At 40.1% G+C, this 21,934-nt stretch overlaps 2 protein-coding genes across 2 annotated transcripts in view; one reads left to right on the forward strand and one right to left on the reverse strand.

Annotated features, from left to right (window-relative positions):
* LOC134292526 (nucleolar and coiled-body phosphoprotein 1-like) overlaps positions 1 to 4,646 on the reverse strand; it is a 29,942-nt gene extending 25,296 nt beyond the window's left edge. The window contains exon 1 of the mRNA XM_062957747.1: positions 1,377 to 4,646. The gene's annotated coding sequence lies outside the window, so the exon portion shown is untranslated. The remainder of the gene's footprint in view (positions 1 to 1,376) is intronic.
* LOC134292527 (transmembrane protease serine 11C-like) overlaps positions 1 to 21,934 on the forward strand; it is an 87,308-nt gene that overhangs the window by 49,708 nt on the left and 15,666 nt on the right. The window contains exon 5 of the mRNA XM_062957748.1: positions 5,699 to 5,862. Within this exon, the coding sequence (XP_062813818.1) occupies positions 5,699 to 5,862 (164 nt within the window). The remainder of the gene's footprint in view (positions 1 to 5,698; positions 5,863 to 21,934) is intronic.

Consider the following 21,934-nt stretch of genomic DNA (forward strand, 5'->3'; position numbering starts at 1 on the left):
ATATTTTTATTTCATCAAGACCTCATTATACAAATGGTAAAACCTGTGATTAGAAAACTAAACACTGAAAGGATAATTCATACACCCACTTCACCCTATAAGCTCTATAAGAAAAGGAAAAACTATAAAAAGCAACTAAAATTAATATCTTCCCACCTCTTAACTTAAAAATAATGAAAATATTATCTTATAATCTTCTCTATTTCCACTTTACGGACTCATTATTGTATATGCATCTCTAAAAGCCATAGGTCCTTCGGCATGACTCTGTGGGCCAACTAGATTTTTAAAATGTCCATGCCTTCGCAAGAACACTTTCTCTTAGTGAGAGGTTTATATTCCCTTGTATACAGCACTTTATCTAAGCCCTTAATAGCCATATTTGACAAGTCGTGTCACCCTGTGGTAACACAATCCCAGATGCCTTAGTTTTAATCTGGAGATGAGCATTAACACAGTCTGTTGTGGACATTAATGACTTTGGAGGTGGCATGCTTTAATGAATGTTCTCTATCACTCAGTGTTACACTATTAGATGAAGTATTTTTAAAAGGGATCGGCATTTAGCCCAGCTGTTTTTATAGGGTCAATGGTCTGGCAGTCCATGAAACTGTTTCAGTAAGAAAGATGCATGTTTCCTATAGCCAGGTTCCATCAGCAACTTGGTTACAGCATTTGGACCTTTAAACTTTCTGGACACTTTCCAAAGGCAAAAAGTCCTTTACAATAAACCAAATGTCGTGTCATCACAGACAGATCTGACATTTCCCAGAATTGAGCAATTAGCTCACTACTTTTATCTAAAAACTGGGCATCCAGGTGCAGGTCTGAATTTAGGAGTACACTAAAGCTGCAAATCTGGGAGTTCAAGGGGATTGCAACCCTATCTACGAGGGTTGAATGAAAAGTAATGCCTCCACCTTCGTTACTTGGTTTTAGATGGGAATATTTTAATAAATCAAATGCAGAAATGATCCTTAGAATGTGTTCTTTAACTACCACTATTCACTTTTTCACATAATCACCAGACAATTCGATACTTCTCTGCCAACGATGAACAAGTTTTCTGAAGCTGTCACGGAAGAAGTTGACACTCTGTTTCGCAACCAGCATCTCACAGTACCCATCGTGCAGAGATCTTCCAATAGCCAAGTAAAGCAATAATGTGACCCACACGTTCTTGTGAAATGCCAATTATGCTTGAAATTTCTCTCTGAGTGATACAATGACCGTCCTGAATTAATCTGTCAACCTTTTGCTTGTGAACCTTGGTGGTTGCTGTCACAGGATGTCCAACTCTTTGTTTGTCACGCAAGTCAGATGTTTCCACCTCAACATCTTTAAACTTACTTCGCCCAATGACGTATAATACTCACATCAACACAATCACCATAAACAGCTTGCATTCTCTGATCAATCTCCTTTGGGGTGACACCTTCTGCTGTCAAGAATTCAATGACTGCACATTGTTTAAGTCGCATTGACCGGCCATCTGTGCAGGGTTCCATACTTCGCACTTTAACAACACAACCGTTCAATGCTAAGGCTTCCCGCCAAATGGAACTGTAGAGAAGAGTCTACTGAACAAGCCAGTGCCTGCTGCATACCAGTACTGCCATCTGTTGAGAAGTTACAAAGGTGGAGGCATTACTTTTCATTCAACTCTCGTAGTTTAGATACCAGATTGACAGGGTCACACAATGCAGTCACCATCCAGCTCCTAAATTCTGTTAATTTATTCAAGCTGCTTTCTGCCATAATAGAGACAGCAGAAATAGAATAAATAGCAAATAGCAATTTATTACCAAGAAAGGGTGTCACAGATTGTACCTGTCACGTGCTCACAGGACGTGTTGTGGTATTTGAAGAGGTGTGCCTGGAGAACTGGCCTTAATTTGTGTATGTGGTGCAGCACAGGAAGAAAGGGTGTGGCAAGGGTGGGGAGAGGAGGGGAAAGACTGTGGAAAGTTCCGGGGAACACCCATGATAAAGCCAACGAGATAATAAATTAGATGTAATTGTATATAGATTTAATTGTGATCTTTACTTCAGCAAATAGCATGGTGACACCTTTGGATGTTAGAGCTGCATTTTAAATGCTTTAAAATCAAGACACTGATTTCTGAGTTTGCTTATTCAACATTTGATGGCTTTTAGGGAGGTGAATTATTTTCACGGGGAAAATATTCCCTTTAAATTTGCACAGAATGCCAAGGATGTTTCACCAGATGATTATCAGGGTATATTTATACATGCAATTCATCATCATTTGCACCTATAAGAAATATGGGATGTAGTAGTCTCAACATTACATTTGAAATGCTAGTAGGATGATAAAGGTAATGGTTTATCACAAAACTTTCTCTACAAGCAACACAGAACATATGAGTGTATGTATGTGCATCTTCAAGTTATCTGTTGATTTATGGCAATCACATCAGTTGGTTCTGCCAGTTCTTTCCTCTCAAATATAGCTTACAGGCAATACATTTTGTCTGATCTTGAATGCTCAGCCTTAGTATTTGGATGGGAGACCTCCAAGGAATACCAGGTGTTGTAGGTTACTTGATTATTAAAAAAACTGGTAGTGAGTGAGAACTACTTAATTCAGAATGAGACAAGCATTTCTGAATCTATTGTTTTTAAATTTCCAAGGGAAGATCTGGGCTTTTCCTATGAATTCAGTAAAGCTCGCAGACCCAGTCTAATGAACTAGGTATCTCTGCTGCTAGCAGTCTTTTTAACTTTAGTATCTTTTCCTCCCCATGTTCATACTAGGGATGTAAGTATATAATTTGTTCTTTTCATAAATGGAACATTTTAGAGGTTTTCTCTTGAATCAGCGTCTAGGGATATTTTTGATTTCATAAATTTTATAGACAAGGAATACTCAGAGTAGGTTTGTCAGTTCCTTGCTCTGAAACATAGCCTACAGTATTTGGTATTGGTGTTCTCCCATTCTAGTTCTAGTATATGGTCAAATAACCTTGCAACAGTTCACAAATTTTTCAACACGGCATCTCAACACTTGGATTGAGACCTCTTTTCTTGTGAAGAATAAGAACTTTAGCAAATACTATTTCCATGATAGTGTCCTCCAATTACCAAGTTGTCTGAACATGCATCAGAGTTTGGAATCCCTCTGCTTTTGTAAATCCTCAGAAGTGGTTTTTCCTACTCCACCCTTTCTCAAACACACCTTGATAATTTTGGGAAATGGAGTGGAAAACTGAGAAAATGGATGGTGTAGCATTACAGTGTAATGTGAAAGTATAAAGAGAAGGCTCAGCTCATGAATTTCCAAACAGGAAAAGCTTCTGACTGAATATCCCATTTCTTCTATCCTTCATTGCTAATGTTGATTAGAGATGGAAAATATTTTTTTGAAACTTTAATTCCTAGAATACCCTAGCCAACTAATGGGGGATTGAAAGCTTGGGTTTCATCCCATTTTGCAACATTGCAAATTGCCTGTGGAAAGATGTGTAAATATGGGCACACTCACTTCTCCTCCTGCCTGGATCAGAAGATTTGCAAAAATAATTGTTGCTGCATTATTTTGCATGATGCAACAGTGATGTCATCTGTAATATGTTGCAAATAATTTTGGGTGGGGAAAAGAAGCAATTTCTGGGTAACAGACACAAGGAAGACATTCCATAAGAGTAGTGCTTTATAAGCGTCATTTCTTTCAGTGGGTGTTGCTCATAGCTCTCAAAAGTGTCATTCCCTTCCCAAGCATTTTATCATACTGAGCAAGAACACAACATGATTGTGATTCGCAGAGATGTATTATTTCACCACTGGAAGTTTGATACTATCTGTAAAGTAGTTAATAATAAGAATAACAATAATACACTATGTCTTAGCCAAAAAGCCAATGAAATTCCTGGGAAAAGAAAACTACTGTGGTTCCAGTAATGATAGATAACCTGGGAGAAATTCCAAACAAACCAACAAATCATTGGGATGAAATTGCCACAGACAGAATTGCAATACCATAGTGGTTTCTAGGCTTGTGGAATCAATAAAAAATGTTGGGGGAGGAACCATTTCTATAGTGTTTCCAAAATTAGACGGGGTCCGTATCGTAAATATAACAAATTACTACTTTTTTGTTACTTTTCATTAAGTAATTGTGCCAATCGGGAAACTTTGGGGGCTTCTTTCTCCTTCATTGTTGAAGTTATTGGCATGAAACTTGCTATGATTATAGAATATATTTACCATCAAGTTTCAGAGCGTTTCACTCATCCACAGACTTTTGGAGAATTTTCAAAGTTTTTACAAACATTTTTTTAAAAAAAACTACAAGAGATATCTCCTTGAATTTGGTATACAATGACTCAAGATAACAGAGGATCATTCCCCTCAAGTGTCAGAAATATTCATTCGTCTAGTGATTTTTGGGAATTTTAAAATATTTTTACAAAAGTTTTTACAAAAACGTTTTAAAGCCACAACAGCTATCTCGTTGAATGTTTTTAACCAATAAAACTTCAATTTAAGTATTTCTGGCCCAGCACAGATTTGCTTACTAGTATTGAAGTATCAGTCAGTCCTCCTGTCAGGCCTTGCCCTAAACTACATTTCCCAGAATTCTGCTCAGCATCAGAAAACCCCAATTAGGATAGGGGAGAGATTTGTCCCTCCTAGCAGCAGCCATGTTCCAATAAATTGCTGCAGATTCAACAAATTATTGGAACTCTGGCTGCTGCTAGGAGGAAAAATCTCTCCCCTATCCTAATTGGAGCTTTCTGATGCTGAGCAGAATTTTGGGAAATGTAGTAGAGGGCAGGGCCTTTTGAATTCTCTGCCATAGGTTGTGAGGCCGACCTGAGCCCCTCCCAGAGGTGAGAAGGACGGGATATCAATGTATGAAATAAATAATAAATAAATAGGGCTCCTCGCCTTCCCAAACTACATTTCCCAAAATTCTGTGCTGTCATAGTCTCTTTCCCAGCTCACTCAGCTCCTCCCACCCTGTTGCTTTCCTCTCCTCATGGCAAGAGGCAGCCTATCTCTTCTTAATTTAAAGAGGAATGGCAGCCTTTTTGGTTTTGCTTCGCTTGCGCTAAAAATGAAACTGACTTCCAAGCATTATAAAATTCAAACAAAAAGTATTGGATGAGTTTTGATTCTTAAGTTTTTGCGTGGGCGCCTCTCTCCCCCCCCCCCACTGCTGTTTCTTAATATCTGTTCGTATATACAAAACTTATGAATTAGATACAACTTATGAATTAGATACAACTTATGAATTAGATACTACTTATGATTTGCACACCCCTAGGAATTACATACAGTATAATGAAACAGGCAGATCATGAAACAAGTGGATAATGTGGCACATACAACATGGCACATTATCAAACAGCACCATTCTGTTTTCTAGATTCTTGAGTAGAATCCAAATTGAAAATACTAAACTCTGTGTGTGATCTACTGTTCATTGATTTTTTTTCACTATCCAATAACCCTGGGCCCTCCAGAATCCTGAACTTCAAGGACTTTGCTACTTTTTGAGATCTTTCTAATCATCGGGACAAATTCCTGTTACTCTCTTCTCTCACAGAGATTGTTTGTGGATATAAATTCATTTCAGTTTACCACTTCTGAAGAATCTCGGGGCAAAATAGTTTGTGTATGTGAACATATACAGATTAATCAGCAAGCATTTTGTGGTTTGGTTGTCTTTCAGCCCAGACACAGGTGGAGTGATTGCACAAGTCGTGCTCATGTTTCTCTTCTCATCCAATGATGATAAAATGGTGCACCGGTCAACAATCAACAGGATTTTGCGGCAGAGGTTGAAAATGTATCCTGGGTCTACTCACATTGACCTTGCCTCTTCGTCCCTCACAGGCAAGTGTCTAAAGTTGCTTCACTCACTGCGATTTGATTGTGCAAGCTTGGATATTTTTGCTTTATATTTTGATATTGATTTACATACATATTGGAACTGTGGTAAGAAAAAATGAGATCCCTGAGTGAATCTGAATGGGAACTGTGGGTCTTGATTTCAGTGTAACAATATCCTTTATGATTTACCTGTACCACATTGTGTGTCAAATTCCTGGTTGGTTTTAAAAAGTATGACTAACAGAATCAATGTCATGTTGTTGCTTAAACAATCTGTTTCCTGTGGCCCACCTCTATCAAATATTTTGGATAGAGTGAGGATGTTTCTCATATTCTGGGGAAGTAAGGCAGTACTGTGTAAACATTTCTTCTGAAGTACAGATTTCTAACTTTGTTCAAGGAAGCTATCGAGGTGATACCTTTTGTTTTCCTTCTGGAGATTCTGCAGTAAATCTCAGTAATCAATTAACTCAAAATGTGAGCAATTCAACTATCATACACACTGTTCCACATTATTTCACCAGTCTGGCGAACTCACCTCACTGTTAGGAGGTAATATGTGTTTCCAGTCTTACATTATTTTTACCACATAGCTGTGGATGCTTCACCTTTTTGACTTTGTCATGTATACAAAAACATAATTTCTGGTAAGAAAAGTTGCATTAATACTAATATACTGATATGAGAGTACCCACACACATAAACCATTTTTTAAAGTATAAAATTCAACCTAGGAAAGAGCCACTTTCTGGGGGGAATGTTCATCTCCCATCAACCAGTATGTACCACAATCCAGCTTCTTATTCCCAACACCATGTCCCAAATTCCAAATTTTCTGTAAAATCCCTGGGTAAAAGTAAATATTTTTAACTGGATTAAAATCCAAAGAAAAACATTGCAAATGAATAATCTGTCATCATGTATTAGGATCAGAGTGGCTATGAGGTGAGTGAGTACAGTTTTTTTAGTCTGTGTGGACAGGTCCTAAATCTATTTATTCGCATCTATACAAAACAGGTGGTTCTATTCAGTAGCTGAGGCAGAACACTCATTAACAATCCAAGTTAGGTGCTCGTTGGCATTGCAAATTAGTCAGATCTGATAATGAAGAAGATGAGAAGCTCATCATGACTCATTGTGTATTACTACATTTCAATTTAGGTTTGACAGCCAGCGGAACTGAGGATTCTTCAAAGAAATAACAATTATATTAGATTTTAGTGGTACCTTTGGAGATGTTTCTTGGTTTTTTTTCCAGAGATACCCTTTAGAACATCGGGGACAGACTATTCCTAAGAAGGTCATTTGAAAATTAACTGGTGTATCTGTTAAATTGTCCATTGTTTGCTTGTTTAAGTTATATCCCATTTTCCTCTTAGACATATCTAATTAAAAACCAAAAATAAAAACTAGCAGTACCAACATTTAAAACATTAAATAAACAGTTCTGCTAAGAACCACAAAGCTAAAATAGGTTAATACACCTTCAATCCATAATAAAAAATATAAAAGTAGAATTCCATTTAAAAAAACCCTCTTTTTGCCACACAAATTATGAGTTGAAGAGCTATCTGCACTTTCTCTGAAAGGGAATTCTACAGCCTGGGAGCAGCTACTGAAAAGGCTTTCTCTCTGATTCTCAACAAATAAGTCTTTGGTGATGGTGGGACCAAGATGAAATTCTTCCCTAAAAATCTGTTGAATACAGATCTAATGAGCTATCTCAGCTAGTAATACTGAAGTCATGCATCTTTAAAATTTTCTAAAGCCATGATTTGGAAGTGAAAAACCATTAAACCATCATTTCTCTTACTAGTATCCTATGTGAGAAAGGAGAGTATATTTTGAAAGACCACTATGAGTTATTTCTGTAGTTTTAAGTTGTTATCCTCCTGGCCAAATTAAACATGATACTGAATGCATTATGACATTAAATTAAAATGTGCACTTTCAAAAAGCTATTGGGGCACCATAAATGGGATTAGGAGCATAATGAGCAATGAAGCGACATTTAAGCCTGCTGTGATCCTTGCTGTAATTATTCTTCCCTGCTAATACAGTTTGCATTATGTGGAAAGCTTGTATTACTACTAATGAAAAGTTTTCTTCCAGTGCAAACACTATTATTGGTGAAACCATTCTCCCCCAAAGATCACAGCAGAAGAAGAAGAAAATTAACCCATTCACTGCCATCAATATCTTGATATGTCTTGCAGAAGGCATATCATCTGAAAGGCAAGAAATAAACAATAATTCAACCAATAAAACACGGATGTTATTCTAAATGAAACATATTACATGTAGTGACACATATACCGTCGTGTTTAACATTCCTTTCAGCAGTTTAGTTGCATAAATGGCCCAGTTGTGAACTAAGATTACATTGCTGCATTGTAGAAACAAGGAAAATAAGATTGTCTTGATGCAAAGGGTTTCCTGTGTAAATGGTTGTGGGAACCTGAAGTTAAACATGAGTAGGGTTGGCACTCACCAAACTGAGTACTTGCTAAGGCTCAGGGACAATCTGCTCATCAGGTTTCTCTGCCTAAAATGATGAGTTTTTTTTAGTGTGCCTTCTCATAATAATTCTTGTCTTCTTGTTACCTGGCCATATCTTTTTGACTGCACTTTGTTATGGCTTAGGCCATGTATCCCAGATCTCATTTGTAAAAGGTTGGTGCAAATGCAAGCCCAAAACTGCCTACTGCGCAAGAGAAGTGGTACAGCCACTGTCTCCTTACCTCTTATATATGATACTTATTTGCATGTCTCCAGAAGGATGCCATGCAGAGAATAGGCCTTCTTCTGCCACCACACAATTGCTCAATTTTTCCGTCTCTGAAATTGAGAGATAAGCAGTACTAGTTGTTCTTTGTGGTTGTTCACTCATCCTCTCTCTGGAGATACTACCAGCCTCATCAATCTATTTTTGGGCAACGCATGGGAGGAACTGGGCTTTGCTGTCCAGTGGGAATGAGCAGGCAAAAGGTAGAGGCATTGAAAGTGTCTTTCTCTAAAAAGTAGCCATCATTGTTGCCTACTCATTATCTTTGGGTTGTATGCAGGATGGCAAAGGATGTGACTCTAGGCTGCATCAATAGGAGTATAGTGTCAAGATCGAGATAATAAATAATCCCATTCTATTCTGCTTTGGTCAGATCTCATCAGGAGTACTATTGCATCCACTTCTGGTCACTGCAATTCAATAAATATAATGACAAACTAGAACATTTCTGGTGAAGGCCATCCGAAATGACAAAGGTTTGGAAATCAAGTCCTAAGAAGAGCAGCTTAGGGAGTTGGGTATGTTTAGCTTGGAAAAAAGAAAACTGAGACATAATAGCCATGTTTAAATATTTGAAAAGATGCCACATTGAGAAGGGGAAAAACCTACTTTCTGCCCATGACAAATGACAGACTACCAAAACTGTGCCTGTTAGAGCAGACAAAAAAATTAACATCAGACCTCTTGGCTAGTTCAGTTGACAAAACATATTAGGAGTTGTGGACTTCCGACCCTATATCCAAATCTCCCAGAAGAACTAGATCCAAACATTGTTAGACAATGAATATTAGATGTAGAAGCTCAGAAAGACATTGCTATCCTCAGTAAATCTGGCTCATTGAAATGACTAAGTTGTTTTAAACATACTTTTCAAACAGCCCAATATCTAAAGATAGAAATGCCCAAACACTTCAGAAAAGTATTTAGCAAAACTAGATTTGATCACATGGAAGGTTTAACCAAGTTCCATATAATGAACGATTTTGTATCTGTAGAGCATCAGAGGCGGAAGATATCACACATGTACTGTTTAGTTGTAACTTGTATAAGATAGAGAGAAACCAATACCTCGGGCTATACAAGACACACTGAGATCCTTATATTAAAACTACATTTTTATTGGCTGGCCAGAATGCTAAAATAACATACAAAATGGCCCTTTTTCTATTTAAAGCAACTCAACTGAGAACTGCATATTTGGAGTCGATTGAGGTAAATCGAGATTCCAAGGAATGTGCTTGGAATTTCAGACATTTCTGCTGGAGTAGGAAGCAAAAGTGACTTGGATTAGGGAAAGTAAATGTTAAATTGGAATTGCATACCTGTAACTAAAAACCACAGCTTTGATAGACAGAGAACAGTCAGCTGATATAGAGCTGCAATTGGTGATTTGGGAAGTCTCCATTTATATGATAGTTTTAGGACTGGATTGCTGTCAGAAAGTGGAATTAGTTGAAAAGTGGAACCCAGGTTATTTTAGCTTGCAAATATATTTGGGCCTCTGAAAAATGTAAGTAACACACTATATATCACCTTTAAATGAATGATAAAGATAAAAAAGATTTTTCACACATTCGAAAGTGATTCAAGAAGAGGTCCACTTTTTTTAAAAGGCAAGCCTTGGGTCACTTACACACAAGCAGTCCTAAGTGAGCCTCATAGGCAAGAAGAACAGATGAAAGAGAGAACCTCTCATCAAATTAACGAAACTTGTCTACAATTTGCAAATGTTGAAAGATCAAGTTGTCAGAAAGTAAGGTGTCGAAAGTTGTGGGATGTCTACATATGGTTCACGGGTGAGTAGGCAATAGGCTCCACCCCATCATATTTCACAGTTGATTAAGTGTGAGGAATGCAAGAAATGGAATTGATCACCATTTAGAAATGTTACTTGGCTGAAAGATGCTGGGTGTTGCAGTCCAAGAAAGTCAATGTTCTTGTCTCTGGGATGGACCACAGTTTTTGTAGTAGAAATGTTACAACAGTTAAAATAAATACTAATCTATACCTTTGCTTTAGCCAGCTATCTGTATTCCAGTTTCCCTTGGTCCATCAGTCTTTATAATAAAAATAGGATGGTTCAAGACGAAAATCCTGAGAACATTCCCAATTGTCTTAAGAAATTCTAAGATGTTACTTATTTGCCACCTGAGGAAACTGCCTCAATTCACATCTTGGAAAAACTATGCATAATTTTTCCTCCCCCAAACTGTTCTCTATATAATCGTCACAAAGATCTGAGTAATATAGAACATGTGTTATTATGGAACCTAGTAGACAGAATAGGGATTATGTTGGTGTACTGCCCACCCTGCTGCTCAACAGCCTCCCTTCCTGAGCTAGCCAGGGTGGTCTCGGGGTTGACATTAGACTCTCAGTGGCTAATAGTGCCGAGAGACTTCAACATCCATGCTGAGACTGCCCTGTCAGGAGTGGCTCAAGACTTCATAGCCTCCATGATAACCATGGGTCTGTCCCAAGTGATGTCTTCCTTACCCATGCTACTGGGCATACTTTGGACATTGTTTTCTGTGCAGGATGGGATGATGGTGATTGTGAGTTTAGGGGTCCTCATGGACTCAGTGCTGAACCTGGAGGCTCACGTATTGGCAGTGGTCAGGAGGGCATTTGAACAATAAAATCTTGTGCGCCAACTGTGCCTTTCCTTAAGAAACCAGATTTGGCCACGGTGGTACATGCTTTAGTTACATTCTGTCTGGATTACTGTAACACAGCATAGAGCTGACTTTGAAGAGTGCCCAGAAACCAAAGAGCTGCAGTCAGGTTGCTAACTGGTGCTGGCTACAGGGAGCAGACAACCATCCTGTTATTTCAGCTCCACTGACTGCCAATCTGTTTGTGGGCACAATTCGAACTGCTGGTTATGACCTTTAAAGCCCTAGACGGTTCAGGCTCAGGCTATTTGGCTGACCGCATTCCCTTCTTCAAACCTCCCTGGGCCCTGAGATTCTTCAGAAGAGACCCTTCTCTCAGTCCCACCTCCATCTCAAGCTTGGTTGGTGGGAAGGAGAGAGTGGAACTTCTCAGTGGCTGCCTCTCGACTCTGAGCAGTCTAAAATCTTTTTATTCAGATAGACTTTTAAAGATGAAGGTTTTTACGATCAATTCAGGGAGTGCTGTGGTTTTTTTTTTAACTTTGATCATGTTTTAATGGTTTTTAATTGGGATTTTCAAAATACTATTTATATTTAATTCTGTTTTAATGTTTGCATATTGGTACATTTTAAATTGTATGCTGATGTTTTTATGTTAAGCTGCTTTGAGTTTCCTGTTGGAGAGATAAAGCGGTGTATAATAATAATATTAAAATTAATAATAATAATAACAATGTGTTGAACTTGGCAGAGAAGCAGACAACATTTGGTCTGTGAGACACCACCGTTTTTATTGGTTACAGCTATGGGCCTGCATGGGACTGGAACAATTGGATTATGGGGTCAAATTGAAATGACAGACATGGGACTCAATGTACCAGTATATTTTGAATTCGAAATTGACATATGATGTAGGGTTTTGGTTCAATACCCCCCCCCCCCACTACCCGTTGGTGAAGCTGAGTTCCCCACTCCTGAGTTGGGAATGACTTATGTCATCTCTGCTCCTAAAATCCCATAAGGGAATTCCTGACTGGGTATCAACACACATGTCTTTTCTGCCCTCCTAACTAGCTCTGATACTACATAAAACTTCCAGAATTTTGGCAAGAAATAATAAAGCACAAGATAAAATCTCATAAATTGTGGGGAGAATGGCAGGAAGAAAACTGGAACTGAAATGTGGCTGAACTGGATGAGTTGAGTGGAGGAAGCCTGAGTGAACTCTATAGATCTACCTGGAAGAGCATGCTTCTGGACAGCTGAGATACGTCTGTTGAACTGGTTTTGTGCATTTGAAAACTATGCAGGCCTATGGGAGGGAGGTGCCAGTACTGCCAAGAAAATGATGCCATGCCTCCACATGTCTAACTCTTCCAGTGAAACTAATAGCGCAGAAAAGTGCTTAATTTTGCCTCTGTCATTCCTAGTTTCAGGATTGTCTGAAGAAAGCTGTTTCCTTTTGGGTTAATCATGTCAGTCGCCAGGTAAATGACAGGTTTGGTAGGGATTTGTTTTTGTCTTGGTAAAGACTTAAATGTGCATGTAAATATGTGCCTCAGAGGTGTGCTGTACAGGAAATGGTAACCGGTTGGGTGCTTGTCTGGCCATTTTCTTTTCCTAAATATTTCTGTCTGCCAGCAATTATCCCTATCATTATATGGATGATTAGCCTGGTTTGACTCCAGCGCTTCCCACCAGACAAATACCTCAAGGGTAGTAATAAAAGTATATTCAGGCATGCATAAGCAGATTGCATTGGATGGATATCAATACAATGACTTTTTTAAAAAAGAAAACAACAACATATATGTTGTGGAGTATGGGCCGAAAGCATACTGTAGAGTCGCACTGGAGGGCTTAGCTAAAAATGTTTGACACTGTTGGTAATATACTTCAGGATGAGTCTCTGGTTGAGATTCCATCATTGTGACCTAGAAAAACGGATTACTGCATGATATACCTGTCCGGGATCTGCTTGAAGGGCCTCTCCTTGTGTCCCATCAATCAGGGCAATACATAGCAGCAGGAGAGTGTAGGAGAAGGCTTTCTCTGCACCTTAATTATGGATGACTGCCTTCCCTTTAGACGCCTGATTGGCACCAACTCTGCTGTCTTTCAGCACCAAGTGAAAACATGGCAGTTTACTAAAACCTTGGGAATGTGATTGATCTTGTCCACCTTTGCACATACGTGTGATTGAAAGCATTTTGACTGCATTCATTCTGCCTTGTTTAACATGTTAAATGGCTTAATATGCAGTTGGATGTTGCATAACTTTTACTGTTTTAAATTATTTCAAACTGTTCAAACTGATCCTACAATATAGGACATGGTAAAAATACAGCATGACCCCTTATCCACAGGGAATACATTTCAAGACCGTCCCCATTAATACCCATGGATGTATTTTGACTATACATGGACCAGAAGCATACCATAGAATTGCACCAGAAGACCTATCTAAAAATATTGGCTGGGGGGGGGGGGGGGGAGGTGAGCACAGATAAGTGAACCCATAATATCAAATATGTGGGTGGGGCGGGAATACTGTATTTAAATACATACAAGAATAAACAAATAGATTGATGCTCATATCATTTTTTATTTACAAAGGCACTCAGAACTGCTTAAGGTTAATTTGCCCCCAGGCCTACAATCTACATGAGATAAATAAGATGTAATACCTAAGATATGATGTAGCTGTGTCTGGCTGGCCGCCTCCCTCCCATTCAATATCCAGCAGAATGGTAGTTGAAGGTAGTGGGACGTGCTCCCAACAGCTGCTGGAAATTATATGGTGTCCTCACTGTCTTTGTTCTGTATGTTTTAATATATGCATTTAATAGTATTATATTTTATCTCTGTATTTTAACCATGTGAGATGGGTAACAAATAAAAAACATTATTATTATTATTATTATTATTTTATTGTATGACACAGCAAACAAGATAGATATGCTGGATTTCGTATCACAAAATCACAAGTCAAACACTTCCCAAGTGTCTAGGACTGTGTGATGTATTTTTGGATGATGTGCGCAGATCCCAGTAGGGTGGTCTTTTGCAGTTGGCAGATCGTAATTTTGTCAATGTCTATTGTTTCCAAATGCCGGCTGAGATCTTTTGGCATGGCACCCAGTGTGCCCATCACCACTGGGACCACCTGTACTGGTTTCTGCCAGAGTCTTTGAAGTTCAGTCTTGAGGTCCTGATAGTGGCTGAGTTTTTCCTGTTGTTTTTCGTCAATGCAACTGTCACCTAGGATGGCAACATCAATGATCCAAACCGTTTTCTTTTCCACAACTGTGATGTCTGGGGTGTTGTGTTCCAGAACTTTGTCAGTCTGGATTCGAAAGTCCCACAGTATCTTTGTGTGCTCATTTTCCAATACTTTTGCAGGTTTGTGATCCCACCAGTTCTTTACTGCTGGGAGGTGGTACTTGAGGCATAAGTTCCAATGAATCATTTGGGCCACATAGTTGTGCCTCTGTTTGTAGTTTGTCTGTGCGATTTTCTTACAGCAGCTGAGGATATGATCAATGGTTTCGTCGGTTTCCTTGCACAGTCTGCCCCCGTAGGTGCCACCTTGTCGTGGTGGTGGTGGGGGGGGGGGGCTTAACTGCTCTGATAATGACTGAGAGCTGTGCTGGCGGTAGTGTAACTACTGGCAGGTCCAACCAAGCCAGAGAGGTCTCAGATGAGGAGTAGAACTAAGAGCACCTAATCTATTAGCATTATGGATAATCAAACCAAAACGAAGTCTATACTGGCTCGGTCGTCACCCAGGATAAAAAGGACCACGGTGGATGCTGCTGAATCTGGACATCCATCGACAAGTGGGCTACAGAATCAAAATACAAATGAACAGTCACAGAAGCGGCAGAAATATACAATGCCAAAAAACCGCTCCATTAGATGGCCCAACAAGGAGATTGGTCTGTAGCTTTTTGGATCATTACGGTCTGGTTTCAAAATAGCTATGACTCTTGCTTTCCTCCAGATTTTGGGAATCTGACAGGATGCAATGCAGTTGTTCATCAGTTTCAGCAGCCAGCACCTTTCTTTTGAACCAAAGTTCTTAATTTGTTCAATCCGTAGGTCATCTAGATCAGCTGCTTTGCCATTTTTGCATATATTGAGGGTCATGTCCAATTCAGTAGGTGTAAAAGGTTTATAAAGGTTGCTGTTCTCATAATCTGGTTGTCTTGACTATTGGTTTCCTTCCTTGTTTGGTGGCAAGGTTGGGTTTTCCATTCAACAGAAGTTGATGCTCTATCTGATCTCCCTTTATGTTGGCATGGGTATTAGTTTGTGAAGGGTCATTGCTCAATTGTCTGAACAGCCTTCATGCCTTCTGGCCACTCCTGCCTATATCTTGTACTTCTGTTATCAGCTTTATTTTGCATAGAATTATAGAAAAAAATAGATCCATGTATCCTTCCACAGCAAGCTGGTTTCAGGAAAGGCAAAAGTTGCGTATCACAAGTTTTGAACCTAACTCAGCACATAGAAGGTGGTTTTGAAAGGCAGCAGATTACAGGAACTGTCTTCATAGACATGTCAGCAGCATATGATACTGCAAATCATCGCCTTCTCGTGAGAAAAGTTTACAATATCACAAAGGACTACCACCTCACTCGCTTCATAGGAAATCTGCTACAAAACAAGAGCTTTTTTGTTGAGTTCCAGGATCAGAGACACAGATGGTGAAAACAGAACAGCCTGCCTCAGGGGAGTGTGCTTGCTCCATCAATGTTTAACATTTACACATATGATCAGTCACTGCCAGAAGGGTAGAGAGTTTAATCTATGCTGATGATTGTACTATCACTGCCCAGACAGGGAGCTTTGAAATGGTTGAACAGAAGCTCTCTGAAGCTTTAGGTGCTCTTACTGCCTATTACAGGGAAAACCTGCTAATTCCTAATCCATCTACAATTCAGATATGTGCTTTTAATCTTAAGAAAAGATAAGCAACTTGAGCCCTGGGGATTACCTGGGAAGGAGCATTGCAGCACACCAAAATACCTGAGAGTTACTCTGGACCGTGCTCTGACTTATGAGAAGAACTGCTTGAATATCAAGCAAAAAGTGGGTGCTAGAAATAATATCATACGAAAGCTGACTGGCACAACCTGGGGATCACAACCAGGCATAGTGAAGACATCCGCTCTTACACTTTGCAACTCTGCTGCTGAATACGCCTCTGCAGTGTGGAATACATCTCACCACATTAAAACAGTGGATGTGGCTCTTAATGAAAAATGCCGCATTATCACAGAATGTCTATGCCCTATACCACTGGAGAAATTACACTGTTTAGCCTATATTGCAACACCTGAAATCTGTCGGGAAGTAGCAGCCAGCAATGAAAGGACCAAGGCATTGACATCTCCGGCCAATGCCTCAAATCAAGAAATAGTTTCCTTTTTTAAAAAAAAATTGTGCACAAAATAAAAATAAAATAAGAAATAGTTTCCTAAGAGCCACAGAGACACTTGCAGGAACACCTCAGCAAGTGAGAGTCCAAAAACGGCAGGTTAAAACCTAGAACCTCAATCCATGGCTGATATTGGATGAAAAACTCCCTCCTGGGCACACAGAAAATTGGGCGATTTGGAAGGCGCTGAACAGACTGCACTCTTGCACCACGAGATGCAGAGCTAATCTTAAGAAATGGGCTACAAAGTGGAATCCACAATGTGGAGAGGAGCAGACCACAGGCCATTTGCTAAAGTGCGGCCTGAGCCCTGCCACATGCATGGTGGAGGACCTTCTCTCAGCGATACAGGAGGCACTCCAAGTGGTCAGCTTCTGATCAAGGGAAATCTAGTATAATGTCAAATTTTTTGATGTTGTTTGTGAATGTTTTAAAATGCATTATAACTGTACCCTCAGTTTGCTCCTGACATGACCGGGCTGTGGCGCAGGCTGTTGAGCAACCAGCTGCAACAAATCACTCTGACCAAGAGGTCATGAGTTCGAGGCCAGCTCGGAGCCCCGTGTTTGTCTTGTCTTAGTTCTATGTTAAGGCATTGAATGTTTGCCTTATATGTGTAATGTGATCCGCCCTGAGTCCACTTCGGGGTGAGAAGGGCAGAATATAAATACTGTAAATAAATAAATAAATGACACATTTATTATTATTATTATTATGTGGATAGGACATCACAATGAACATATAACTTAGACTTGTACCTTATGAATCTGTCCATATCCTAACTCCATTTGCTAGATGGAACTCTCTACATGTCCTAATCTGCTCTTTTAAGTAGCTGTCAAATGTGGATAATAATTAACAATTAGTTGCAGTGCGTAACATTCCCATAGGTTACCTTATCTGTAATTAATGTTGTCTAGGCCCTGCTCTTCTTTCACTCATATGCAAACTGAGCACAGGATTGACTTAAGAAATAAGCAAAGTAACAAATGGTGATGACTGACAAATTAGTGAAAAGAAAAACAAGAATGAAGTGGTACACAGTGAGTGACATACTTTTAGATTACCCCTCAGGGAGGGATTTATAATAATAAGTATATGTAAAGTAGTGCAGAGAAGAAAGCAAAGCGGAAGTATAATCTTTCCTAAATTATTCCTATTATAAAATAATAGAGAAGAATAGAGAAAATCATTTTGGTTGTCAAAAGGAAACTGCTGGTTCTGAGCACCTTTCAAAATTTTTGAGTGCTTTTAAGACTAGGAATCCTGGAAGCATGTGTTTCCAACTCAAAGAGGGGTTGTTCCATGATCACCTGTAAATACATTTACCCAAAGATAGCTGGTGGCTTCCATGGTGCATCTGCCCCGAGTTTTAATTTGATGTTTATAGAAGTTGTTGTTCATAGAATCATAGAATAGTAGAGTTGGAAGAGACCACATGGGCCATCTAGTCCAACCCCCTGCTAAGAAGCAGGAAATCGCATTCAAAGCACCCCCGACAGATGGCCATCCAGCCTCTGCTTAAAAGCCTCCAAGGAAGGAGCCTCCACCACGGCCCCGGGGAGAGAGTTCCACTGTCGAACAGCTCTCACAGTGAGGAAGTTCTTCCTGATGTTCAGGTGGAATCTCCTTTCCTGTAGTTTGAAGCCATTGTTCCGTGTCCTAGTCTGCAGGGCAGCAGAAAACAAGCTTGCTCCCTCTTCCCTATGACTTCCCTTCACATATTTGTACATGGCTATCATGTCTCCTCTCAGCCTTCTCTTCTGCAGGCTAAACATGCCCAGCTCTTTAAGCCGCTCCTCATAGGGCTTGTTGCTGTTGCTGTGCTGTTAAGTCATGTTTAATTGATGACAACCCTAAGACAGCCCTTTGATGGGGTTTCTGGGGCTGAGAGTCTGTGTCTCACTCAAGGACATCCAGTGGGTTTCCAAGGCTGAGCAGGAACTTGAACCCTGGTCTCTAGAATCATAACTCACTATTCAAACCACTACAATACACTGGCTCTCTTATAGAGGCTATCCAGAGGAATAAATTCTACATCCAAAATAGGTAATTACTTGAAGTTGAAACTGAAAGCCAGTGCAGATTCATTGTCCCAATGACATGGGAGTCATTAGCCTGCAGTGACTACCATTTGTATATCTGAAATTGCCAACGTTTTAGACCATCTTGCCTTTCTCTTCTTAAGTGCTTGTACCTTCTTCGCAGTTGTAAATAAGAGCTTTTGGTGTTTAGCAATGAGCTAAGTTTGAAACAGTTTTCTGTAGCAACTCTCAAAATCACGTAAAAGAGGAAATGGACAATGTGTGATCCTCCTGTTGTTGCTAGGCCACAGTTCTCATTCATTCTGACTAATATAGAATGGACAATGGGAGTTACTATTTAACAGCATCTGGAGGGCCACAAGTTGCTCATCCTTACAGTCTGACTGTAATTTATTTGTTAAGCAGTTCAAGGATGAAATACTGCGTTATTTGCAGTAATTTGTCTTCTATTGTTGTACCTCCAATGGATTTGTCCAGAGCATTTTGATTCGCTGGATTTCAGTGCTTGAATAAAAAGAGAATAAAAACCAAAGAGTTTGGAGGTGGGCAATCAATGAGAAGTTAGCATGTACCTCGAGATCTTTTTAGGTAATATGGATTACAGGTTGTCTCTGAGTTACTGACATCTGACCTCTAGTTATAAACAGGGGTGAGACAACAAGAAATGAGAGGAAATCTACCTCTAGGAAGGGAAATTCATTCCTGGAAGAGTTATCATGGGGAAAAGGCGTCTCAACTGAAGTTTGGTCACCAATTCTTGTTTCTACAACAATCAAAAATTTTCAAAATCCAGCTGTCATAGGGAGAGATAAAAAAAAAACATTACATAGGTGTTAACTGCTGTGCTATGCAAAACTTTAAAAATATACATTGGTAAGCTTTACACTTAAAAATTTTACCCATTCTGATTTACATACTAAATCAGCTTAAGAATAAACCTACATAACCTATCTTGTTCATAATGTGCAAACTGCCTGTATTCGGATCTATTTCGATCTGATTTCAGATTTGGGTTTAACATAGAAACAGAATTGGTTCTCGCAGAAGCAGAGGAAGCAGGAGGACATTTTTGCTCCCTGGCTTCAGGTAGGATTTGGCTAAGATTTGGCTAAGATTTTAAACTGAGTTTGGGCTTGGCTCCTGTGGTCAAAGTCTAACTGTTGTGTGACTGTTGTGTTGAAAGAGAGCCAGGTACTTAAGTTGATTGACAGCAGGCATTGTCCCCTGTTAATTGAGTTTCTGGGAATGCTTTATTTGCCAGTGTGAGTTTCTGCCAGAGCCTGATCCCAGAAGGGCAGTTGGTTCTCGCAGAAGCAGAGGAAGCAGGAGGACATTTTTGCTCCCTGGCTTCAGGTAGGATTTGGCTAAGATTTGGCTAAGATTTTAAACTGAGTTTGGGCTTGGCTCCTGTGGTCAAAGTCTAACTGTTGTGTGACTGTTGTGTTGAAAGAGAGCCAGGTACTTAAGTTGATTGACAGCAGGCATTGTCCCCTGTTAATTGAGTTTCTGGGAAAGCTTTATTTGCCAGTGTGAGTTTCTGCCAGAGCCTGATCCCAGAAGGGCAGTTGGTTCTCGCAGAAGCAGAGGAAGCAGGAGGACATTTTTGCTCCCTGGCTTCAGGTAGGATTTGGCTAAGATTTGGCTAAGATTTTAAACTGAGTTTGGGCTTGGCTCCTGTGGTCAAAGTCTAACTGTTGTGTGACTGTTGTGTTGAAAGAGAGCCAGGTACTTAAGTTGATTGACAGCAGGCATTGTCCCCTGTTAATTGAGTTTCTGGGAAAGCTTTATTTGCCAGTGTGAGTTTCTGCCAGAGCCTGATCCCAGAAGGGCAGTTGGTTCTCGCAGAAGCAGAGGAAGCAGGAGGACATTTTTGCTCCCTGGCTTCAGGTAGGATTTGGCTAAGATTTGGCTAAGATTTGAAACTGAGTTTGGGCTTGGCTCCTGTGGTCAAAGTCTAAAGGCACCTTTACTAACTATCCTTTGCAGTACATACAGGAAACAAAGCAACATAAACAAATACACAAAGACGTGGTTTGTTGCAGTCTGCACATAAAGACGTGGTTTGTTGCAGTCTGCACATTAACTGTACAAAGATCCCACTTGGCCACCACGCTCACCAAGAGATGCAACAAAAGCAAAACATTCCCATCACATGCACCAGCTGTGGCATGTTCCGCTTTTTCACACAAAAACTAGACAACTACATCTGCTCCAAATGCAAACAGATGACTCTGATGGAGCAGAGGATCCAACAGCTCGAGCACCGTATTAAGACCCTTAAGGACATTCAGGCACTCGAGCTCTTCTTGGACACTGCACAACACGCTGCTGTAGATCAGCAGCCTGCATCACACCAACACCACCAAGACCATGATCAGGAACCTTATGGGGAGATCAACTCAAAGGTAGACAACCCTCAGGCTTGGAAGGAGGTCAACCATAGAAGGAGACGCAGGACCAGGCAGCCTCCACAGAACTCCTCTGCTCAGCTGCATTTACACAACAGATTTGAAATTCTTACATCATTAACATACAATCAGGAAACACATCTTGTGGAGGACCACAGTTTCTTAGATACCACTCAGAGGACCATCCTGGATCAATGCGCAGGGGATAGCCCTGACAGGGACAGTGCATCACCACAGTCACACTTATGTAATCATGCAAATGCTCCATCCCCAATCATAGACCAGGAGCAACAGGAACATCCTTGGGAGAGTAATGGGCTCTCGGATGTATCTCAATGGATTGTCATTGATGAATGCACTGGGGATGTTGAGGAGGAGGACAACACTTTACACCTACATGATTCACTTCAACAGAAACACTCTTCAGGGGACATACACACTGTCTTGCACAAAAGGGACCCTGTCAATCCTCAAAGGAAACAGGTCTTGGTAGTAGGTGACTCCCTCCTTAGAGGAACGGAAGCCATCATTTCCAGACCGGATGGGATGGCTCGAGAAACATGCTGCCTCCCGGGGGCAAAAATACACCATATCACTCAGAGGCTCAGCAGGCTCCTAAAGCCCCATCACCCTCCCCACCTTATGTTGATTCATGTAGGTACCAATGACACCGCTAGGCATACTTTTCAAAAGATCACAAATGATTTTCGAGCTCTGGGAACAAAGCTAAAACTGTATAATGTACATGTGATCTTTTCATCCCTCCTCCCCGTTGTAGG

The sequence above is a fragment of the Anolis carolinensis genome, chromosome 6, assembly GCF_035594765.1.
Source record: "Anolis carolinensis isolate JA03-04 chromosome 6, rAnoCar3.1.pri, whole genome shotgun sequence".
In the NCBI taxonomy this organism is placed as follows: Eukaryota; Metazoa; Chordata; class Lepidosauria; order Squamata; family Dactyloidae; genus Anolis; species Anolis carolinensis.